At 44.2% G+C, this 22,056-nt stretch overlaps 2 protein-coding genes across 3 annotated transcripts in view; one reads left to right on the forward strand and one right to left on the reverse strand.

The window, feature by feature from the left end:
- The window catches only part of snrka (SNF related kinase a), a 47,917-nt gene extending 42,064 nt beyond the window's left edge, over positions 1–5,853 (reverse strand). Inside the window, exons 1-2 of the mRNA XM_056603075.1 lie at positions 5,566–5,853; positions 4,008–4,721 (exon numbers count right to left, since the gene is read on the reverse strand). Of these exons, the coding sequence (XP_056459050.1) occupies positions 4,008–4,686 (679 nt within the window). The 5' untranslated portion in view covers positions 4,687–4,721; positions 5,566–5,853. The remainder of the gene's footprint in view (positions 1–4,007; positions 4,722–5,565) is intronic.
- Positions 5,854–6,721: 868 nt separating this feature from the next.
- pomgnt2 (protein O-linked mannose N-acetylglucosaminyltransferase 2 (beta 1,4-)) lies at positions 6,722–18,626 on the forward strand. Of its 2 annotated transcripts, none has more exons than XM_056602579.1 (2): positions 6,722–7,047; positions 14,562–18,626. In XM_056602579.1, exon 2 carries the CDS (start codon positions 14,657–14,659, stop codon positions 16,463–16,465), a length of 1,809 nt encoding a protein of 602 aa, XP_056458554.1. In that variant the 5' UTR covers positions 6,722–7,047; positions 14,562–14,656; the 3' UTR covers positions 16,466–18,626. The 2 variants fall into 2 exon arrangements, with proteins under 2 accessions (XP_056458554.1, XP_056458555.1); XM_056602580.1 differs by having other exon boundaries at positions 14,565–18,626.
- Positions 18,627–22,056: the final 3,430 nt, after the last annotated feature.

Here is a 22,056-nt window from a genome sequence, read left to right on the forward strand (position 1 = left end):
ATCCACAAACAAACAGAGTCAGCTCGCCCCTCCCTTCCATGTTTCGTGCATCCAGTAAAAACTATTATGAACGCAGTGCAAAATCCCACTACACCCGCCCCTTGTCTGTGATTGTTTGAATACTACTTATTTAGATTTTGAGTGGTTGGTACTACCATTTGTTTTTGTGTACGATTTCGGAGCATATGCTGCCTACAGAGATGAGTTTTTGATGACCTGTGTATGGGGCGGCCAGCTAGCGTATCGTGAGGAAAGATCAGATGAATGTGATCATTTATGTTTTGGCCTAGAATCGCTGATACAACCTTAAAGCCACTAAAATATTTGCATTGCTTTACATTAAGCACAGAAGCCCACTGAGAGTGGACCTGAAGACAAATCGTTGTGGACCCTCACTTGTTCGCCTTGCTGCAATGTCAAACCCTTACGTTATCTCGGAGGTTAAGTGGTGGTTTTGCTCAGTTTTCTTTCGACCGACGCCACTAACAAACCTGTAAAAGCAGTATTTCCCCCAAGCAGTTAGTTTAGGCGGTAGGAATGTCTGCCAGGTTCCACAGTGTGTTCTATTCACATTATGTCCTAATGGCCCTTTTGACACCTCCAAATTACTGAGAAATGTCATGTCAATCTGTGTGTGTGTGTAGGTGCATGTGTGTGTAAGCTGTTGTCATTATGGAAGCTGTCAAGCAGGGAAAATGCAGTTGAACAATATACAGCCAGACTGCAGTGTGGGGTAGCATGAATGTACAGCACATGCAAGGCTTGGTGTTAATTAAAAAAATGGCACATTTTGTTTCGCGCTGTCAAAATCCACCCACAGCAAAAAGCCAGGTTCCTTGTTGGAATCAAAGTAATCATTAGCGTGGGAGAAAAGACTATGAATGTTGCATCAGCTAGACTCCCAATTACTCAGAGATGTCTTAAAGCGCCGCAAGATTGTCTCAAAGAGAATCACACATTTACCCTTCACCATATAAATATCTGACACCTGTAGAGGCCCCTTAAAGAAATGCATCTCTATTTAAAACATGCAACAACAGAGTGAAACTTGATTTCAGCATGGTCTAGCTATACCAGTTGCGCTGATGTCATATATTCAGTTTCAGATCTCATGTTTAACTGTATGACAAAAAATAAATTTACTCTCCAAATTTGCCTTGTGGCCTTAACTTTTTATCTTTAACATAAAGTTAGATATGATCATATCAACTGCCGTCAAATTGACATAAGACAACATAAGTTATGCATTTGTAGACCCAAATAGCTCGATTTGATCCTTGAAAGTTGCATTCATTCTCCTCATGAGATTTGTCAACTTGTTGGAAATGTGACCTAGTAATAGCAAATGTGTCAAGTCGGCTGCAGTGATCATGATGAACACGCAACACATCAGATACACAGATGCAATGGGAACAAATGTCAACAACAGTCTATAACCATTTCGCTTTGGTTAATGCATTCCGACATGACTAGCAGCAAAAGAGCGTCTTATTCACAGCAGAATGTCAAGTGTAACAACAACAAACAGCGAAAAACGAATGCAGGTTATTCATTTAATATTAATGGAATGACAGGTATGAACTTATCGATAAATGAGAAGGCGATGAAAAACACAGCGGGTTTAATGCGCTACTGGCCTTGTTCCTGTGCTGGGAACCACAGGTGGATGTGTCAAAATCAAAGCCAGTCAGGTTGTGTCAACATGTGACTGTGTAAATGGCTGACGACCTCCCGCCTCCCTCCCTATCATCCTCTCCTGGCCCAGTGCAAACAGTGGGATGGATTAGCAGTAGCTAGGGCTGCAATTAACATCCCCTCTGCTTGCTCGCTGGAGACCTGGTCCAGACTCACAGACGTCCAAGCCGGCTAAACAGCTCTGTAGCTGTGTAACACCACCCACCAAAGTCTGGAGAGGGGGACAAAAAGCACTCACCTAGCTGAAAAGAGGCCATCAATAGCTAAAATAACACACATGACTCAATTGTTACCTAGGAGTGGAGTAGTACCTGACGCGCAATGCTTTCTGAAGGCTGAAAAACACTGGCGAACACAAACGTGAATAGGCATGCCTCACACACATGCTACTCTTCCATACATTTGGATGCTCACATCGACTATCTATTGGCCAAAACATGTAGAGAGCGTTGCGGTGCATGCAAGCTCATCCAATAAAAGATGTCCAACTATGACCATTGAATACAATGTGTACCTGGATGGTTATCAGTATCTACCTGTAACGTTGGTAAAGTCAACACATTCACTTAATTGGCAGGAGCTAGAAGCTAAGCACTACCCAGAACTTGAAGAATGGATGCGTAAAAATGCCTTCTCTAAAGACTAAAACTTAGAGTTTAAACAATAAATCACAATTGGGAGAACAGTCCCATTCATTCTTGTAGGATTGAGGAAGGATCTGTTCCTTTTTTTTTTTTTTTTAAATGATCACATCAGAAACCGCCAGAGTAATTATATGTGCAAAGTACAAGGGCCTAAGTAAGGCAGTTATCTTTGAGGATGCAGAGGCATATCTGTTGGTCTGCTAACAACCACACTGTAGTTTAGAACAAACCAAGCACTATAGAACACGTGGGTTATTGCAAAGCTCTGCAGACATCAATCCACAATAAAGAGCACACCACTTTGCTAGGTCTAAAGAATAAAATGCATTCAAGTAAGAGGCAGATTTGTGAAATCATACATTGTTGAGCAAGAAAATTGAGGTTCCTTGCAGAATCTGCAATGGAATTATCTGCCTTATTCCATCATAAAAGAGCTAGGCAGATAACACCTAATTTAAGCGCTACCAAATGGACTCCAGGGCCAAAGTGCCCTTCTGAGGTCCCATAATAGAGTGTTGCTTTCTGAAGTAAGACAAGAAATTAACCACGGCTTCCTCATTGCCCTCGTCACACCCTTGAAGAGGACGACCGTGACCGAAAAGGGGAAGAAAACAAAATCGCAACTGGCCATGAAAAAAACACTTGACACACAAACAAACATAGGAAGAGCACGGACCACTTGACAATTTGCTTTAACAAGGCTAATATTCTAATTTGACCAGACCCAAACCATCTGCCCATGGAAGTGGATCAGAAAACGGCATGTGATCATTTGGTTGGGGGACAGGCAATCTGTCTGCTCTATGTCAGCCCTCATTGAAAATCAATGAGACAGTTAATTTATCGCAATGGAACACCCATGGACACACTGACAACTACTGGAACCGACCTTGTTTCACATGGCCCCTGACAGCCCACTCAATGTTGCCAATGCAAAGCAAAGACTCATGGTTGGTCACATGAATATTATTTCAGATATATGAGAATACATCTGAAAACTTGTATTGCTTTCAACTCAAACATTTGCAACTATTCTTTAATGAGTTGCATCTGAGAAAAAAGGGGCGCTCCTCTGACCTCAAGGTTTCTCACGCTCAGTGTGTTTTGTGAGTAAAAGGTAAATTACATGATGCATTTTGAGAGACTTATTGCAATAAAGGGTTAAACAAACACATTTACCTAAACTTGAATTTGCTCGAGCCCCAATACAGATATTTCCAGCACACAAGCAATCAGTGTTCAGGTGAGGCTATTACAAAATAATGTTTGCCACCATGAATTGTGAGGGGTCAGTGAGATAACAAATGACAAAAGACCTACTGCGGGAATCGTAATAATAAGACATGAACTACCATGACCATTATCATTACCATTATCCCAGTGTGCAGGATGTGGGAGGGAGAAGCTGTACTGAGGTGGTTCCTAGAATCTAGATAAATGCCAGCGGCATCAAGCCCGCCGCATCCAGCTCAATAAATGGAGGATGAGTCATAACAACCGCCAATGCTGGCTGAAAGCACCACACCACAGTCCCATGGCAGACATTTGACACACTGGAATGCGGTGGTAATTTACCATTTGTTTCATTTTGCTAGCCGTTTCAAAATGGTTTCAAAACACGTCATTCTGTCAACAAGTGAGCATTTACTCTTTCAGCGTGGGGCTTACCAACTGCCGGAGCGTCGTATTCGTCCCCTAGTAATATTTCGGGCGCGGAATACGCCAGCGATCCACAGCTTGTCGTCAGCTTTTTCCCCGGTTGAAACTTGTTGCTGAAGCCAAAGTCTGTGAGCTTGACCAGTCCCTGCTTTTCAAAAAACACCACGTTCTCAGGCTTCAGGTCCCTGTGCACCACGTGAAGGCGATGGCAGTACGAGATGGCGTGGACGATCTGGGCGAAATACTTTTTGGCCAGTTCTTCGTTCAGCCCTTCCTCGTGCTTCATGATGTAGTCAAACATGTCCCCTCCATCGCCAAGCTCCAAGATGAGGTAAAGCTTGGTCTGAGTGTCTATCACCTCGTAGAGCCGCACAATGTTAGGGTGTTGGACCAGCTTCATGCAGCGCACCTCCTGGAACAGATGGCCCGTGGCGACCGTGTCCAGCTTGGTCTTATCGATCACCTTGACGGCCACTTTCTCCCCGGTGAAGACGTGCCGCGCCAGCTTGACCACTGCAAAGTGGCCACGGCCCAGTGTCTTGTCCAGGTCATACAGGCCGGCAATCTTGCCATCGTAGCCCCGTTTGAAACCTGCCATGGCCGGAGAGGGGGACGGGGAGAGGGGAACCCCGGCTGGAGGGCGGCGCAGCTTAGTGGAGTTATGCAGGTCCAGCTTACTTCCGTTCATCTAAGGCTGTTGGCGAAACCCATGGTCCCAGCTTCCTAAAGGATAAGGACAGAAAACGCATCCATTTAATACGTTTGATCAATATCGTGGATTGAGCTGTATTACATTGCTCATAGAAGATTCGGTGGGGTCTAGGTAACAATTTACTCAGTGCCATCAGAATAAATGAACATTTGCCCAGATCAAAAGCCACCCCACCACAACATAGTAAAGAATATGACATAATAAAATAAAAAACAATCAAAATACACGTCTACAGACATTTGTTCACATTGGCATTACGCCTGCCAAGAGAAACATGGCTATATGACCTACCTCAATTCACAAAATGTACCCAGCATACAAGCAGCTTGGAGCCGCAGGAGCACTGAAGACACGCGTTGGTTGTTTGACAGCGGCAGCACCTAACGTGAGTCTCAAACACTAGCCACCACGTCCGGCTGTTTCTGAGCACTACGTGAACATTTGAAGTTTAAAACTGTCAAACATAGTCCCCTTTACGCCAGGTTAATCCCACACATATTAGCGATACACTTTACTCTCCAAGTTATAGTACACTTTAGCAGCCCGTCCCTATAAGTCAGCCGCATAGAGAGGCCCAGCGACGGCGTTGAGCGCGGCTAGCTTTGGTTATTCATTGATTGGCGTTAGCTTCATGTTCGTAACCGAGTTGAGTACGAACCTGCTGCCCGGCTTAGTATCTCACCAGGCGATTCCCACCGCTATCCGATAATAACACCCTTGACGTAACGCGGGGGTGCTGTGCAACAGTGGACGTTGTCACAGAGACACAGGTGCTGCCACCACTAGCAGCCAGCTAGCAGGATTTAGCCCGTAGCGCGTTAGCAAGCTAAGGTTACTACGGCGCGCTTGACTCACCACCATCTCTGCCCCGTAATCATCAAGCCCCAGGTCCGGTCTTCAGTGCCTTGTTAAGGGGTCCGACTTGTAGGTCTCCAGTTTACGTTCTAAACCATCACGGGCAAGACAAAGAGCAATCCCCCGGTGGTAATGACCACGGAGCTCATGAGGCGGCTGTTATTAGAGTGGAGCCGTGGAGCAAGGCATCGCATCGTTTGGTAGTTGCAGCCCTCATCTGAATGGGTTGTATCCTCCCAGCCAGATCTGTTGGGCTTCGAGGGCATCATCAACCGCAGTCGGGTCTGACGTCAAGCACACGTCTCTGATCTCCAGACGTGGGGATCTGGCGATGTGGTAGCCTACACCGCGATTAATATGCAATAGGGATTAATAATGAGGACAATCTCATAGTGATGTCTTTATTGAGAAACATATTGATATTTTTGTTTAGATTTGGGTATGCAAGATGTTTAAACAAGGGTCGTATGTCTGACACTGCGATAAACGTTTCCTGAAGATGACGTTCAAGATCTTCCTTTAAAAATGTATATTTTGGCTGATTGAAACAGGAATATATAGAAGATTGAGGTTTCCATTATAATGAGGTTGTTTACGTTGGTTGCACGTTCCCCTAGCAGACTGAAGATGGTACTGTTGCACTGACATTGGTCGTCATTGCGCCGTTTTTCCCACTAAAATCATATTCTCATTTGAAGAGATAAACGCAGTTTATGAAATGTGGCTTTATATATATATATATATATATATATATATATATATATATATATATATATATATATGGTGAGATATATATATATATATATATATATATATATACAACATGAATTCGTGTTATAAAATTAACCATTCTGCCACAAATTGCTTCATTATGCAGACATTCTTTCGACTACTCTGATATTTAAATTGGACATACCAGCTTGATATAAGCGCGAGACTAAACTATAGCCTATTATTAACCTGCTCTGGGGCTTTTCAACCATTATTTTAGTATTTAGTAAATAATTCGGTGATCAAGAAATAAAGATGTTCTCTGAATGGATAAATCTGACCCACCGGTGATGAATAGTGAAATTTCGATCCCTATTTGTGACCTTCTAGTTGGACTTGCCCCTGCCCTCGCGAGACTTGCGATACGATATTTAAAACATCGGAGGTGGAGACTGAAAAGAGCACGAGTGGAGTCGGGTATCAGGCAGAGCCGCTTTATCTGTCCTTTGACAGCTAGGCTAGCTTGTAAACAATACCTAATGGAAGCCGGCATACCACCTGCAATGTAATGAATCAATGTTGTGTTCCCTTAACTAATACTACCTATGTACGTGGGTGTTGCATTCAAACGACGAGCTCTATTCGGTGGCTTCGCGTTGTGCAGGGTGCTGGATCTTCTCTGCAACATCTTGAGGAGCCGATGCTTCTGAGCTGAGCTAACCATTGTATTGCTCTAAAGAAAGGGAAACAACAGTTTCACTGGAACGCCTGGTAAGAACTGCGTATATTTTGATGGGGTTATTTGTTTTCTTTCTGTGGGTTATACGCTCGTATTGTTAAATAAGTTTATCTATAGCGTATTTGCATACATGTGACTTCACTGGGACATAATATGCTACCCGGCTTTTTAACGTCAATTCATTGCTCTCTCCTGGCATAAGGTTATTGAAAAAAAAATAATAATGAACTATCACTATATGTGTAAAGCTCTATAATAAATTGCGATTAAGTGCTTGCAAAATATTTTTAAGCAGTTGACTCGGCATGTGGAGGTATCTTTATAGGGTTGTTACTATGTCAGGGGTTATAAAGCAATCAATTGGTTAACTGCAGTACGGTCCCTCAGTTGAATGCCAGAGTTGGAGTAGTCTTCTAGAAGGGGGAATCAGAAAAGACGTGAGAGACATGTTCGAGTCTAAGCAGTCAATATTTTCGATTTGCAATGCCCTGGTAAACACGAAACTATTCTAATAATTTAAAACACACGCATTACAACAATCAATGAACCTGTGTCTCGGAGAACGATATATATATTCCAAGCCTGTCATAGTGTCGGTCACTGTATCTGACCTGGCCTACTACTGTTCTTGACGTTCTACTTCACTTTTTTTTTGTGCAAGAAATAGGTTGGGTTTTTTTTCATGGGTCAGTGCCAAAGTGCTGTGTCGCAGATTTTCTTGGAAGATGTCCCTACTTTTTTTTCTATCCCCTTGCCTCTGCTTGTCGCCCCCCCTCCCTCCATCCCACACTTAAATATATACATGCATGCACTGCAGAATCCATCAGCCCCTTCCTCTTCCAACTGAGAGAAAGAGGGAATGATGACTGCATCATGCTGTACTCTGCTCCCCCTGACTGTGTGTGTGACGATTCAACCTAACCAACCAACCCCCATGTGTTAATCGAACCACACTGTATTGCACGGCGTCGAAGAGAGCTACGTCACTGAGACGACAGTGCGTGTTTGTTTCTGTTTGCGTTCACAGAGGTTTGAGAAACGTATGTGTGAATGACTAGTGGAAACGTGGGTGTATATAAACGAGTTGTCCTTGGACAGCCAGCTAATGGCCGTCGGGCCATTAATGCCCTCTGGTGTCACGCCGAGTGCCAAGATGCATGATAAAACTTGACAGAGCTTGCTTTGGCGCAGAATATAGATGAAAACAAATGGGGTCGCTCATTAGGGCCTGCCATCGCTGCCATCCCTTCTTTTGGACTGTGTAGAGCTAGAGAGAGCTAGAGCGAGAGCTAGAGAGAGCTAGAGAGAGAGCTAGAGAGAGAGAATACTATGGGACAAGTCATGATAAATTTTGCTGGGCTTGCGCCACCACTGCTTCTATTCCACCCCCCCCCCGCCTTCCCTGTTTCGCTTGGGCTTTCCAGGATTCTCATTAAAATGCATTAGACTCTCCAGGCTAACCCCGAACTGCCTTCCCCCCACATCATTGGGGTGCTTATCATCTCCAGAGCAAACAGATATGCTAACCAGTGACAGTGGCAGGGACCGCGCAAATAGTATCAGGCTGGAGGGCAGCAATAAGCGCAAGGCTTCCTCGGAGCTTCGAAGGTTTTTCGCAAGTGGTGTTTGAGATTAGGTAAACAGCTTCTAAGACCGCCGATAAGTAATTGGTCGTTTTACTCACTGGACAGCTAAAGATCAGTGCTTCTGTAATGCGTATAAAATAAGCCACTGTGGAGCTGAGTCTATATGGTCCAGCAAAAAATCTCCCCTAATGTGAGAATGGAGCCGTATTACCTCATTAGCGTCGACATTTTCCATAACTGGCTCTTTATTGATGATTATGTAGATAGCGGTGAAGGTGGTAGTAGAACTGGCAAAGACGGAAAATATAATTTTGTAGGGTTACTTTTCACTGTGTCTTTACACATGACACTTAACAATAAGGTGAAATTAATAAATCATTCATTAATGCAGTTGTAAGCATTTGCTTTTAGTTAATTAACGAAATGGTGTTTATGTTTAGTATGTATAATAGTATGTTGGATTGGCATAGACGCATGAATCTAAATTGTGTTCTCAAAGCTGGTTGCTGACAATATCTCGATGTATCTACATTTTTTCATGCCTTATTTGTAATACTTTATCTCCTTATTTTACCTCAAAGTATTTAGTCATTGATTGTTTAATTATACGGTGATACTGACTAGTATGGTTGTCATAGTATTGTATCATATAGTTTAGCATGACAATAGAGTACAGAATATAGCCTCACATAGAATATGATGCTGTCTTCTTGTATTTTGAATTTCTTCCCTTTTAAAGTAAAAGGGCAAAGGAAATGGGGCCTAGTGTTACTAGGTCACTTGTAAGTGCACTTCTATAGCGCCCTCTTACCTGAGCTTGTGTCCTCTGTGTTATTCCTCTCTGTTCAGTAAGACAAAAGCCTGCTATTATAAAAGCCAAAACTGTGAAATATTCATGAAGGACGCATTTGGATGCTACTTTTCTCCTGAGCTTACTGTTAGACTTAACCCAAACTTTTGGTCGTCTGTCTTTCATTGTGTTAGGAATTCTGTTGTAAAGAGAAAATAAGAGTCTGCAGTTAACCTAATTATTGCTTCAGAACACCTTAGCATTTGGAGACCTCAGTGATGCAGTCCTCCGCTAGTGTGTGTATCCGCTGTTGTAGTGGATGCAGATAAGCTGGCAGCAGATGCAGGCTTTGTGAGTAAAAGGCAAAGCGTGTGGGAGCTCACTGGAGACATAGTGAATACAGATTGAGCAAGGGCTAGGACGAAGGAATCAGGTGGTAGCTTAACAACACGCAGAGCCAGTAAGAATACAAAGACGATACACTTTCCCGGTTCCCAGCACATAACTTGATTATATTATTTGGAACTACTTTTGACCTTTTTACGATATTTTATTTTCCTTCAGTTAAATCCTTACTCCCCCACACCACCTGCTAATCACACTTCTCCTGAATGTCAGCCAAAACAACTACCAGCTACAGAAACTAAATAGATGTACAAGGAACAATTTCACTCCCAGAATAGTGACCCCCCCCCCATTTTACATTGTCATTCATAACGGGTTATCTCTGAGCGCCGTTTGAGCTGCCCACCACTATCGGCTTTGAGTGTTCTCATGGTCTCTGCCTGCCCGTAGCTCATCTATGCAATGGCAAGGCTCCTATACAGCCTCTCCCCCACTAGATTTTCACATGGCAGCGTTGACATTTTCGTTCTCTGTGCCCTGGCATGGCAGAATCACATGCATCCCCGCGGGACACAGTGTTCAGTGAGTGGGAATAACGGCTACCTCTGGTTCTGCAGCAGCTCCTCTCTATGTTGTCCTGCTCTGTATAGATGGAGGGAGGAGGAGGATTTTGTCATAAATGTTCTGTGCTTTTTTATTGTCCACTTTTGATTAACAAGCTATTTGTTTATTTTTTATAATTGGAATTTATAATGTGGCACATGGAACTCATCATATTTCCCAAGAGAGCTCCTTTTGAGTTGTTTATTTTGATTAAACAGGATTTTAGGAGAACGCACTGCGTACTGCTCTCTTGCAAAGCAGAACTTGTCCCAACTTTGTTGTTATTGGAAATCTGTGTAAAGGAAGAGGTTACTTGAAAAATAAGTTGAAAGGGTACTTTTTTTTTTAACTTGTTAAAGTAAAATCTCATGTTGTCTTCACCAATAAGAGTCAGAGTGTTCATGAAAAGCTCCACAGTTGTTGCAAGTATTCTCCAACATTGCCTCATTCTAGCTGGTTACAGAAAGGATTTTCTGGCTTTCACTTATTTTCCTCAGTGCCTACAATGACGCTTATTGGCAATTAGAAACAGATGTTCTGGTTGACCACTCACATCTGGCCTCTTATAGGACATAGGCAAAGCATTTGTTGTCATATTTTTTTGGAAATACTGTTTACATCCCGGACAGCAATCAATAAATCAACAGCTCTGACAAAAAAATCAAAAAATCTGTTGCTTTCGCTGACCTGCAAAAAGCCTGTCCCATTATTTGATTCTTCTTAATATTCAACCCACCTGTCTGTCTACCTACCTGCTGCATGCTCTTTGCCCAGGGTGGGATTTATTCCGTCAGATACTTTCAAAATCTAGCCTTCTCTGCTGCTTTCTCAAAATTGCCTACCCTAGCTTTAAGACTGAAATTCAAAATGTGATTCTTCATGCAGAACAAAACAAAAATATGTTTATTGCCAAAAACGACTGAGGCGATTTTTCCATAACAAGTGAGTGTTCAATATCACATCTTCTTTGACTTAAAGTTGAAAAGATAAGCAGATAAATCAGATTAGCCGACGTTCTTCAGTGAGATGCTCTCGGTTCCTATTTAAGAGGATTGGCTGTTAGTATCGGCTTAGGTCGCTGTGTCGCCACTTGTACCTCCTTATTGGCCTTGAGATGACGTGTAGAGTCACAAAGGGCCCCCACTTATCGGCTGCATGATGGAGTGAGCCGCAATTGCAATGTCAATATGAAAAAGACTGTAATTGTAAAAGGGCATCAGGAGATTGGGAGAATAATCGGCGCTTATAGAACATTGAGAGAAAATGGCTGAGCTGTAGCACAGGTTTCCGTTGATTACAGCGATATGAAAACAGAAAGTACCTAAGGGACACATTTAACCTGCTGTTTGGATATATTGGCCCTCATTTATCAAACGAACGTAGAAATGAGCGCAAATCTGAACGCATGATTCATCTTACGATAGGACCCACGTGAGATTTACGAAACCTTCGTATCACACCAATCCCAGCGTACGAAGGATCTTGGTGTTGATAAATACGGCGGCTGAGATCGATCGTAATTAACGTAACACGCCCATATAAAAGCACGTCTTCAGAAGTCTCGCCCCTAACTTTTACGACATGGAGAAACGTCCAACGGTAAAATAGGGGAATTTTTCCGAGACCCAAATGGAGACGCTCGGGTCACTGGTGGATGCGAACCGTCTGGTTTTATTTGGTAGCCTAGCTGGCATTAAAGGCCAGCAAAAGAATGCTATATGGAAGGAAATAACTGTTGCAGTGAATAGTGTTTCCAATGTTCGTCGGGCTACGGAAGAGGTTTGTTAATTAAATAATAAATTAAATGTACAACTTCTGTTATCCAGTTTAAAACAATTCACATATATGCTATTGTTTGCATTCCGTTAAAGTTATTTAATTCCGAATAAGGTGAAGAAAAAATGGTCCGACATGAAGCTCAGCACCAAAAAACGTGTTGCGGCTGTGAAGCCGGCCAAGCAAGAAACGGGAGGAGGCCGGTGCAGTGCGACTGCAGCGTAACTCACCGAGATGACTCTGACCATGTAGTGCGCCCTGATGTAGACGATGCCCAATGTTGCTATTTTGGAAAATAAAAGAATCGTGCGTGCCCCCAGGCCATCGGGCTACCATGTTCAGGATTGACATTCTGGCATCGCAAATAATCGGAACATTAACTGAATGGTAGCTTTTGCGGTTGATGTACGCGTAATCATTAATAGATGGTTCATACGCACATGGGTACAATCAACCGCACCAATCACATTTGGAAACCTAGCAATAGCATAAAAATCCCGTTTGATTCCAGTTTGATGATCGTTATTATATGGGAATTTAATATAACGTTCGGAGAGGGACATTATTGCTGCCAAAACTGCTGGCATGGTTCGGCTAATACTTGGCTGGGAAATAGCAGACCTGTCCCCGATCTCCCGCTGCAAGATCCCGGTGGCCAAAAATCCCAAGGTAGAGCAAACCTGCACAGGTATTGCGTTTGATCGCCTAGTTTCTCGCCTTAACTGTGGCTCCGAAGCATTGCATAGCTCCATCATGAGATGCCTTGGGAGACGAAAACTACTCAAGAGCCATTCATCGCCCTCCTTAAAAAAATCGGCGCGGTCTCGAAAAACTCTCGTCTGTGCGTTGAGGTCCTTAACAGAGCCAGATCTGCCATCGCTGAGACACGACCACCTATTTGGCAAAGCTCCTGTTAATATAGACAGCTGAATAAACATTTCACCTGTCACATTCTAATTATTTTCATAGCAATACTGTTTTTAATTAGGCCTGACTTGATTGTAATTGTTTGAACGGCTGGGCTAATTCCAATTTATTTAGTAATTAATACAGATGTTGAACATGGGCTACTTGTGCTGCACTATTCATCATTGAAATACCCGTATGTTGCGCCAAAAAAACTTGCGTACACGAGCTCAGACCTGACGTGAGATTTCATCGCAGCCTGCGCTCACGTTCAAATTGATAAATGCCAAGCTCAACGTTGAAATGAGCGTACGTCCATTTTACGCACGTTTTCTGTCGTACGCTCGTTTGATAAATGAGGGCCATTATCTCTATGTTTGATAAATGAAAACTTTCAGCTACAACAAACAAGTTACAATTGTAGCAAAAATGATGAGAGAGACGAAAATAATGGATGACCTTTTTCTAAAGTGTTGCAGACGCGGGAGGAGTGATAAGAGTTCATTTATATAATCAGGAAAAAAGGCAATAACCCAAGCACAGTTGAATCATATCCCGACTGTGTACAACATGATACGTTTTAATCTGCCCTATTTTTAACCTGGTTTGAGACTTCTCTGTCCCTCGTTGTGACTGCTGCATTATGTGAACATTACACAATGTGCCTGTAGGGCAAACAGACCCTTGTCCTGCAATGGGCCAACTTAGCTTGCCTTTGCTACAGGGACCAAATTAAGGAATGGAAGAAAGAGGCATTTTCAAATGCCCATTGTAGCACAGAGTAGAGGCCATTAAAAGTCATGTTCTTCACAATTAATGCGGCGGAGTGTAACCTATTCATAAATCTTTACAATGATTTGTAGTCCATCTATTTTGGTAGCCACTCACTTGGCTCTCTGGTTCTTGAATATGAAGACGTCTAGAGTACAGAGGTTCTTGTTTTTTTCTCCGAAATCGTTTACAGTGGGATCTATAGTGACACCAGCAAGGAGGAAATGACTTAAGAAAAGGCGCGTATTATTTTCAGCTTTTCAGAAGGAGGGTTGTCTTAGTTACAAAAACACCAGGGCTTTCTACGTCTTTGGAATGACTGGCTATTATTGGATTTCATCAGCCTTGACTCTCTTCCTCATGCTGATGAAGTGTTTATAAAGCATGCTTTCAAGTACCGTTGTTTACTCAACGGTTGTATATTTGCATCATCTATTATTGTATTTGTATAATGCCGTTATAATAATACCATAATGTAATATTGAATTCAGGGCGGGCTGCTTCCCCCATGTTTGCTTTATCTCTTCCACACAGTAAATAATGTCTCGTCCTTTCGCCCCTCTGCTCTCCATCCACTCCACCCCCCACACCCCACTCCAATTACCTCTCCATTACCTCTCCACATCCCATTCCCACTCCCTCTCCACACCCCACTCCCATTCCCTCTCCACATCCCATTACCTCTCCACCTCCCACTCCCATTACCTCTCCACATCCCACTCCCATTACCTCTCCACCCTTCCCCGTTCCCCCCGCTCTCCCTTCCCAGCAGCCCGGTCCTCTGCTCTGCGGCGGATGTCTCACCGCCCGTTCCAGAGGCCGGAGGTCGGTTGGCTACAGGAGGTGGAGCCCCAGCAGTAAGTGATGCGCGCGTCGCTGGCGGGCTGCAGGATGAGCGTGGGCGCGCTCCTCAACGGACTGCTGGTGTCCGTGGTGGCGGCGCTGCTCTGGAAGTACTCCAAGCTGAGCGAGCACGCCGCCTCCCTGGAGGAGGAGCTGCACCTGACGCGCCAGTCCCAGGAGCTGTCGGAGGGCCGCATCGACTACCACGCCGCCCTGCTGGCCCTGCAGGAGCACGGCACGCGCATGGTGTGCACGGGCAAGATGCACACGGACCGCATCTGCCGCTTCGACTACCTCTGCTACTGCTCCGAGGCGGAGGAGTTTGTGTTCTTCTACTCCAACTCGTCCGTCATGCTGCCCAACCTGGGGCCCCGGCGGTTCCAGCCGGCGCTGCTGGACCTGTCCTCGGTAGAGGACCACAACACCCAGTACTTCAACTTCCTGGAGCTGCCCGCCGGCGCGCTCAAGTTCATGCCCAAGCCCGTGTTCGTGCCGGACGTCACGTTGATTATGAACCGCTTCAACCCCGACAACCTGATGCACGTCTTCCACGACGACCTGCTCCCCGCCTTCTACACCATGAAGCAGTACCTGGACCTGGACGATGAGGCCCGGTTGGTCTTCATGGAGGGCTGGGGCGAGGGCCCGTACTTTGACCTCTATCGGCTGCTGAGCGGCAAGCAGCCGCTACTCAAAGAACAGCTGAAGAACTTCGGAAAGCTCATGTGCTTCACAAAGTCTTACGTGGGCCTGTCCAAGATGACCACCTGGTACCAGTACGGCTTCGTCCAGCCACAGGGCTCGAAGGCCAACATCTTGGTGTCAGGCAACGAGGTCCGGCAGTTTGCCAAGATCATGATGGAGAGGATGAACATCACCGGGCAGGAGGACACCGCCAAGGAAGGAGACGGTACCGTAGAGGAGCCGGAGAAGGAGAAGAGGGAAGATTACATCGTGGTGTTCTCCCGCTCCACCACGAGGTTGATCCTGAATGAGGCGGAGCTGATCATGGCACTGGCCCAGGAGTTTCAGATGAGGGTCTTGACGGTGTCGCTGGAGGAGCAGTCGTTTGCCAGCATAGTGCAGGTGATCAGCGGGGCGTCCATGCTGTTCAGCATGCACGGCGCTCAGCTCGTCACGGCACTGTTCCTGCCCCGAGGGGCCGCCGTGGTGGAGCTGTTCCCCTATGCGGTGAACCCAGAGCAGTACACCCCGTATAAGACCCTTGCCTCCCTGCCGGGCATGGACCTGCAGTACGTCTCCTGGAGGAACTCCATGGAGGAGAACACGGTCACCCATCCGGAACGGCCCTGGGACCAAGGGGGGATCGTGCACCTGGAGAAGGAGGAGCAGGAGCGCATACAGGTCAGCAAGGACGTCCCCAGGCACCTGTGCTGTCGGAACCCAGAGTGGCTTTATAGGATCTACCAGGACACTTTGGTAGACATCCCTTCACTCCTAGAAGTGCTGAAGGAGGGCCTCAAAACCAGGCCCAGCGTGAAAAAGAACAAGGCGGCCAGCACCGTTCACCCAGGGCGAGTCAGAGAACCCCAATGCCAGACCTCGGTCCAGGCCACCAACGAGGCCAAACTCACAGTGTCCTGGCAGATCCCGTGGAACCTGAAGTTCCTGAAGGTGCGCGAGGTGAAGTATGAGGTGTGGATACAGGAGCAAGGAGAGAACACCTACATGCCTTACATCCTGCCCCAGCTGAACTACACCTTCTCAGAGAACATCAAGCCTTTCACCACCTACCTGGTCTGGGTGCGGTGCATCTTCAACAAGAGCCTTCTGGGTCCTTTTGCAGATGTTCTCATGTGTAGGACCTAGTCGAAAAAAAGACCGCTTTAACATGATCCTGTGTTGTTTCCCACGTCACGATGAACCTTTTCCAGGCAATCAAATGTTGGGGAAATGACACTTTGCGATGAGAATTGAGAGGTGGATGCTGGTCATGTAGTATGTGGAAAATGTAGTACATTCCCATTCTTAGAAAAAAAGATGAATAGGATGTTGACTAACTGTAGATGACCGCAAAGACCATGAAGAACACAATACCATTCGGGGTCTGATTATGGATGCAGACATGAGGTCGGTGTCACCGTATGAAAGGAAGAACATGTGTGTTGCTATATCTCTAGTCAAGATGAAATCATTGACAGATTTATTTATGTGCAAAATATTATATTACATTTTCTAGCGGTAGTCAGAAATTTGATCCAATACAGTATCTTTTTACAGTATGCAATGTAGCTTTTTGTTGTAAAATGTGTGTGTGTGTGTGTGTGTGCGTATGTTTGTGTGACTGAGATTTTGGTGTTGACAGTTAGCTTGTGATACCCACGGTTCTGTTAGATTTTCCTTTTTATTTTGAATCTTGCCAAAGCCAAAGTAGTCTGCCAATGTTATTACTTATCAACCATGTAGTTATTATTTTATCAAGGTTTCACTGTCTTTGAGCTCAGATATTTTCTTTAACTAAATTAATCCTGAATAAACTAAATGATTAACTATATCTATTGTTCCCAATTAACGCTGTTAAAAAGATATAAATTGAAATTCAGCGAAGTAATATAGGTGTGTAAAAGGAGTTCAATGTTATAAAATGATACTAGAATAAGAAAGCCTCACATCGGCAGACCAATGCATTCGAGAACATCTCAGTTAATTTACAATTTCCATGCCCTGTTATTAATGTTTTCCGACCTACCTAGCAACAAAACGTGGGGCACATCCTGTGGCCATATTTGGTCGTATTGAATATGCCTCACCGGTGATCCCATTGGGCGCTTCTCTGTTCAGTCCTCGTATCAAACCCGCCCAGATCAAGGGTTGTGATTGGCCTGGTCTAGGCCAGGTCTACTGGATGATAATTCTGTCTGAACGGGAGGAATTCACTGTCAACCATAACCCAGCGTTTTTAACTGTTTGGTTTTTTTTTACTGTTTTTAGTTACTTTTTAACAGAAAATCATTACATTAGGCTACTGTTCCTTGAAACCTTTAACATAAGATATATCATATTTATAGGGATCTCCATGCCTGTGGTCTACACCAAGTATTTCTCTGAAAGTACTCGGGGTAAAGGTAAACACACTGAAGAGTTTTGTGATTGCAGTTGTTTTGCACATCTTTTGTGAAGCGTCCAATGTTCCTGGCTGGATGTTAGGCTAACGTGGACGTGATAGTCTGCAAGTGGCAGTAGAGAGTAGTAGAGATCATAAAATCAGAATAACACGTTGAAATCGGAACACTGCCTCACTAACATGCGATGTTTACTTTCATATGTGCCTGTATTGTATTTATTTCATCTTTTTTATAAATTGGTCATTTTGTCATGACCCATATCCTTAGGCTCTATAACAATAATCTGATTCATAGTTTTGTAGTTCCACATGTTGGTCAATAGGCTGCAGGGTATTCTTATTAACATTAATAATTTGAATCAATCTTTCTTTCCTTTATTTGGCAAACCTTAATTTATTTTATTTCCAAGATGCTATTTCATTGTTTGTTAAGTTGTAAAACATTATTTATTTGAAATTGTTCTGAAAAGTTGATGTTTTTAGACATGTGGGTGTATTGTTACTTATTTGTGACCTTAGCCCACGTTTAGAGAGACCGCATTGTTGTTTTCTACATTTAGTAGAAAGGGGGAAGTGTAGGGGGTGCTTTTCGGTTTAATTGTGATTTGAATAAAGAAACTATTTCTTATTTTATGCAGTGCTTATCATTTTATTCAGCAGCTTTTACAACAATGGACTATTATGTAGGCTGGCAATGGAAGAATTAGCCAAGCGGCGAATTTCCATCAGTCACCGTCACCGGCAAAGGTATTGAAAATGCTTCCTAAATACATCCGAGCAGAAGCAGAAAGGGACCAGCAGTTTAAAGATGACACTTTTACAGTAAAATAAGAAATTAAAAATACAAACAAACATACATCTGGAGAACCACATGCCGACAAATACACATAACAAAATTGCAAATAAATATAAATACAGGCAAATGTAGCAGACAAATTTACATATAGAACGACATTGAAGAAAAGCAGGCCGTATAGCAAGCAGCAGCAGAAAAAGATAAGTGCGGACATGTGTATGTATTCATCATCCATTGTTTAAATAGGTTACTGTAAGATCTATTAGTGTTTCGATGTCTGATGTGATTTGGCATTATGTATCACTCTCTTGAACCTCACAGACCAGGATGACTTGCCTGAAGGTACCTTCCAAACCGGAATAGTGCAATCTCCTCTTACAGAGCCATCCTACTGACATGATTAGTACTGGTTCTTCTGTTGATAACCGCTACAAATGGAGGTGAAGGTCAGAAATGGGTTACTTTGTATCCCAAGCATAATTCTGCATATTCTATAAGGTCATCCAAACTGAAAAAATTAGAATTTAGATTTTGGCAGTGATGGAAGAGCCTTGATATTTTCATCTTGTGTGTAGAGTGGTTTAATCATTATGACTAACCAACCAATTGGCATCAGAGTCAAAGTCAAAAAATATATTTTCTTCAAGAAGTACCGGTATCTGTAAGTGTAGGCAAGGAGGTTGCATAAGTGGTGGTTATAATCAAAGTTACCTGAAGGTTTGAAGTCATTCAAAATGAATCACACCCAATCATACATTTCTATCCTGATTTTAGAGAGGTGTGGAGGAGTTCGTTTGACTGGTGTGTGTGTGTGGGTAGGGGGTGGCCTTCTTGCTGCAAGATAGAAGAGAGAGCCCTCTGTGAGGTGACCTGAATGCATTAGTCAGAGCGCCTCCGTTCAATAGAGTCGATGGGGGGGCTCATTGTCAAAGGCAACGAATTATTGCATTTTCTCTGAGCCAAATCGGATTGAATAAATCACACATATTAGAAAAACGGGTCTCATCAGAAGTTTTGCACGAGTTCAGATGCGAGGGGTGCGTTGGTGTTGAAATGAAAAACCGTGCACGGAGAGACACATTAGCCTCCAGCCACACTCTGCATGACTGGATGTGTGCCGACATGACATTCTGTCCCATTATTATGATAGATGGATTATTATTGAACTATCTTCACTTTGAAATGAATAGCAAATCAAAGAGACCATGTGATGAGTGCTGAATGCATGTCCGTAGTAGTTCATGTGAGTGTTATCTGTAGTTGAACAAAATAAAACGAGTGTTCTACAAACTTTTCAAACTTTTCGTCGTCGTGGGGGGGGGGGGGGGGGGGGGGGGGGGGGGGTACAGTTGAATCGTTTCCCACAGAATCCGTAAAAGAGACTTGAATGTAAAATGGCAAGTGAGTGCGTTATCCAAAGTCAAAACCAAGCACGGCCATAAGATGCTCCAAGATAACATGAAGGAGGTCAAAGCCCCTCTTTACCTTTGTGTGTCTCTCTCTCCCTCTCCCTCTCTACCCAGCTCTCTCTCTCTCTCTCTCTCTCTCTCTCTCTCTCTCTCTCTCTCTCCCCCACTCTCCCTCTCTCTCTCTCTCTCTCTCTCTCTCTCTCTCTCTCTCTCTCTCTCTCTCCCCCACTTTCCCTCTCTCTCTCTCTCTCTCACTCACTCTCTCTCTCTCTCTCTCTCTCCCTCTCTCTCTCTCTCTCTCCCCCTCTCCCCGTCTCCCCTCTCTCTCTCTCACAGCCTCTCAAAGTCTCTTTACCCAAAGCAATTTTCTGCCAGTTTAATTGCACGGACAAGATGCTGCGTGACAGCCCCAGATGGGCGGCACTCGGCTAAGTGACAGTGGCCCTCCCTCCCCATTGAGGGGCTGCTGGTGATGGGTGGGGGGGAGCCTGGCAGAACCAACAGTGAAGAGAGCGATGCAAAGGCATAGTTTGGAATTGTGTGTGTGTGTGTGTGTTTGTTTGCGTTTTTGTGAGTGTGTATGTGTTTGCGTGTGTGTGTGTGTGTGTTTGTTTGCGTGTGTGTGTGTGTGTGTGTGTGTGTGTGTGTGTGTGTGTGTGTGTGTGTGTGTGTGTGTGCGTGTTTGTTTGCGTGTTTGTGTGTTTGTGTGTGTTCATCAGACACAGTACCCCAGCAGGGTACCTAACCAACAGTGAAGAGAGCGATGCAAAGGCATCATTTGGAATTGTCAGTGTATGTGTGCGTTTGTGTATGTGTGTGTGTGTGTGTGCGTGCGTGCGTGCGTGCGTGCGTGCGTGCGTGCGTGCGTGCGTGCGTGCGTGCGTGCGTGCGTGCGTGCGTGCGTGCGTGCGTGCGTGCGTGCGTGTGTGTGTGTGTGCCTGCGTGCGTGCGTGCGTGCGTGCGTGCGTGCGGACCATGAGTATGAAATTGCGTAGAAACCCATGGCCTAAAACGTCTTGCATGCTAAAACGTTGAGTGAGGAGTCATGCTTCGTTTTGATGAGCTCAGGTCCCGGGGAGGGTATGATATTCATATTCATAGAGTCCATAACTGGAATAGCACCCCAAGGAGCCTCCGCTCATTATCATTAAGGTTAAGAATAATTTGGAATCACCTACGCATTATCTCACCTCTTCACCGGGGGCGGCAAACAATGTTTGACATAATTGCACTCTTTTTCTCAACAAATCTTGTCAGCTACAAACCTTGATTAGACCATAGATAGTTAGTTAAACCAATAACTGGACCTTTAACTGGAACCATAGCTGTAAGATATTCAGTTTAGTTTCTGTAATAGTATTATTATATCTAGGACCAAGGCCAACATTAATATAATTGTTTGCCAGATAATGATTCATGAACGAAACACCTGTGAACATTGTTTTAAGGTAAATAAATACAGAATTCTCTCTGTTCAGATGGTGACAGGTTTCCACAAAATGCTTTAATTAAATGAAAGCATTTCCCCTGAAGTTGTGCATCATAGAACATAATGAGCTCTCTCTTATTGTTTTCTTTCAATAATAACTAACCCTGTTAAGTCTATTCCCAGAGCAGAATGTGTGAAAGAAAATGGGAAATGAAAAACTGTTGTTGTTCTGTTATGGAGTAAGGATGTGGTTCCAACTGACAATAATAAACAACGATGACTTATTACGTGACCATATGGATGGTTTGGTGATCCTTTTTAAAACTGAATCTTATTTTGTGTTATTTGAAGGTATCAGGAATGGAGGGAGTAAAGGAATTCATATCAAACTTTAAATTTTTCATACTGTAAAGTTGTTTATCTAAATATAAATCACCAATCGCCAATTCCGACTGGGAGACTCGGATAATACTTACCCCATCTCGCAAGATTGGCCTGGCCAGGCCTGGGAACCAGACGATCTGCGAGCCCATGTTTTATTTGCTCTGGCACATGCGTCTGGCCCCCTCCCGTTCAGACAGACTTCCAGCCAACCTGGCCCACGTCTGGGCCTATCACAACCGTTTATCTAATAGGGGGCGAGTTCATGCGATGACTCTGAGGAGTTACTGTGCCATGGGAGTGAAGTTGAGGCATTTTCAT

Source organism: Gadus chalcogrammus, chromosome 11 (assembly GCF_026213295.1).
Source record: "Gadus chalcogrammus isolate NIFS_2021 chromosome 11, NIFS_Gcha_1.0, whole genome shotgun sequence".
In the NCBI taxonomy this organism is placed as follows: domain Eukaryota; kingdom Metazoa; phylum Chordata; class Actinopteri; order Gadiformes; family Gadidae; genus Gadus; species Gadus chalcogrammus.

Coding starts and splice junctions, on each gene's coding strand:
- pomgnt2 (XM_056602579.1), top strand. CDS start 14,657: ATGCGCGCGTCGCTGGCGGGCTGCAGGATGAGCGTGGGCGCGCTCCTC.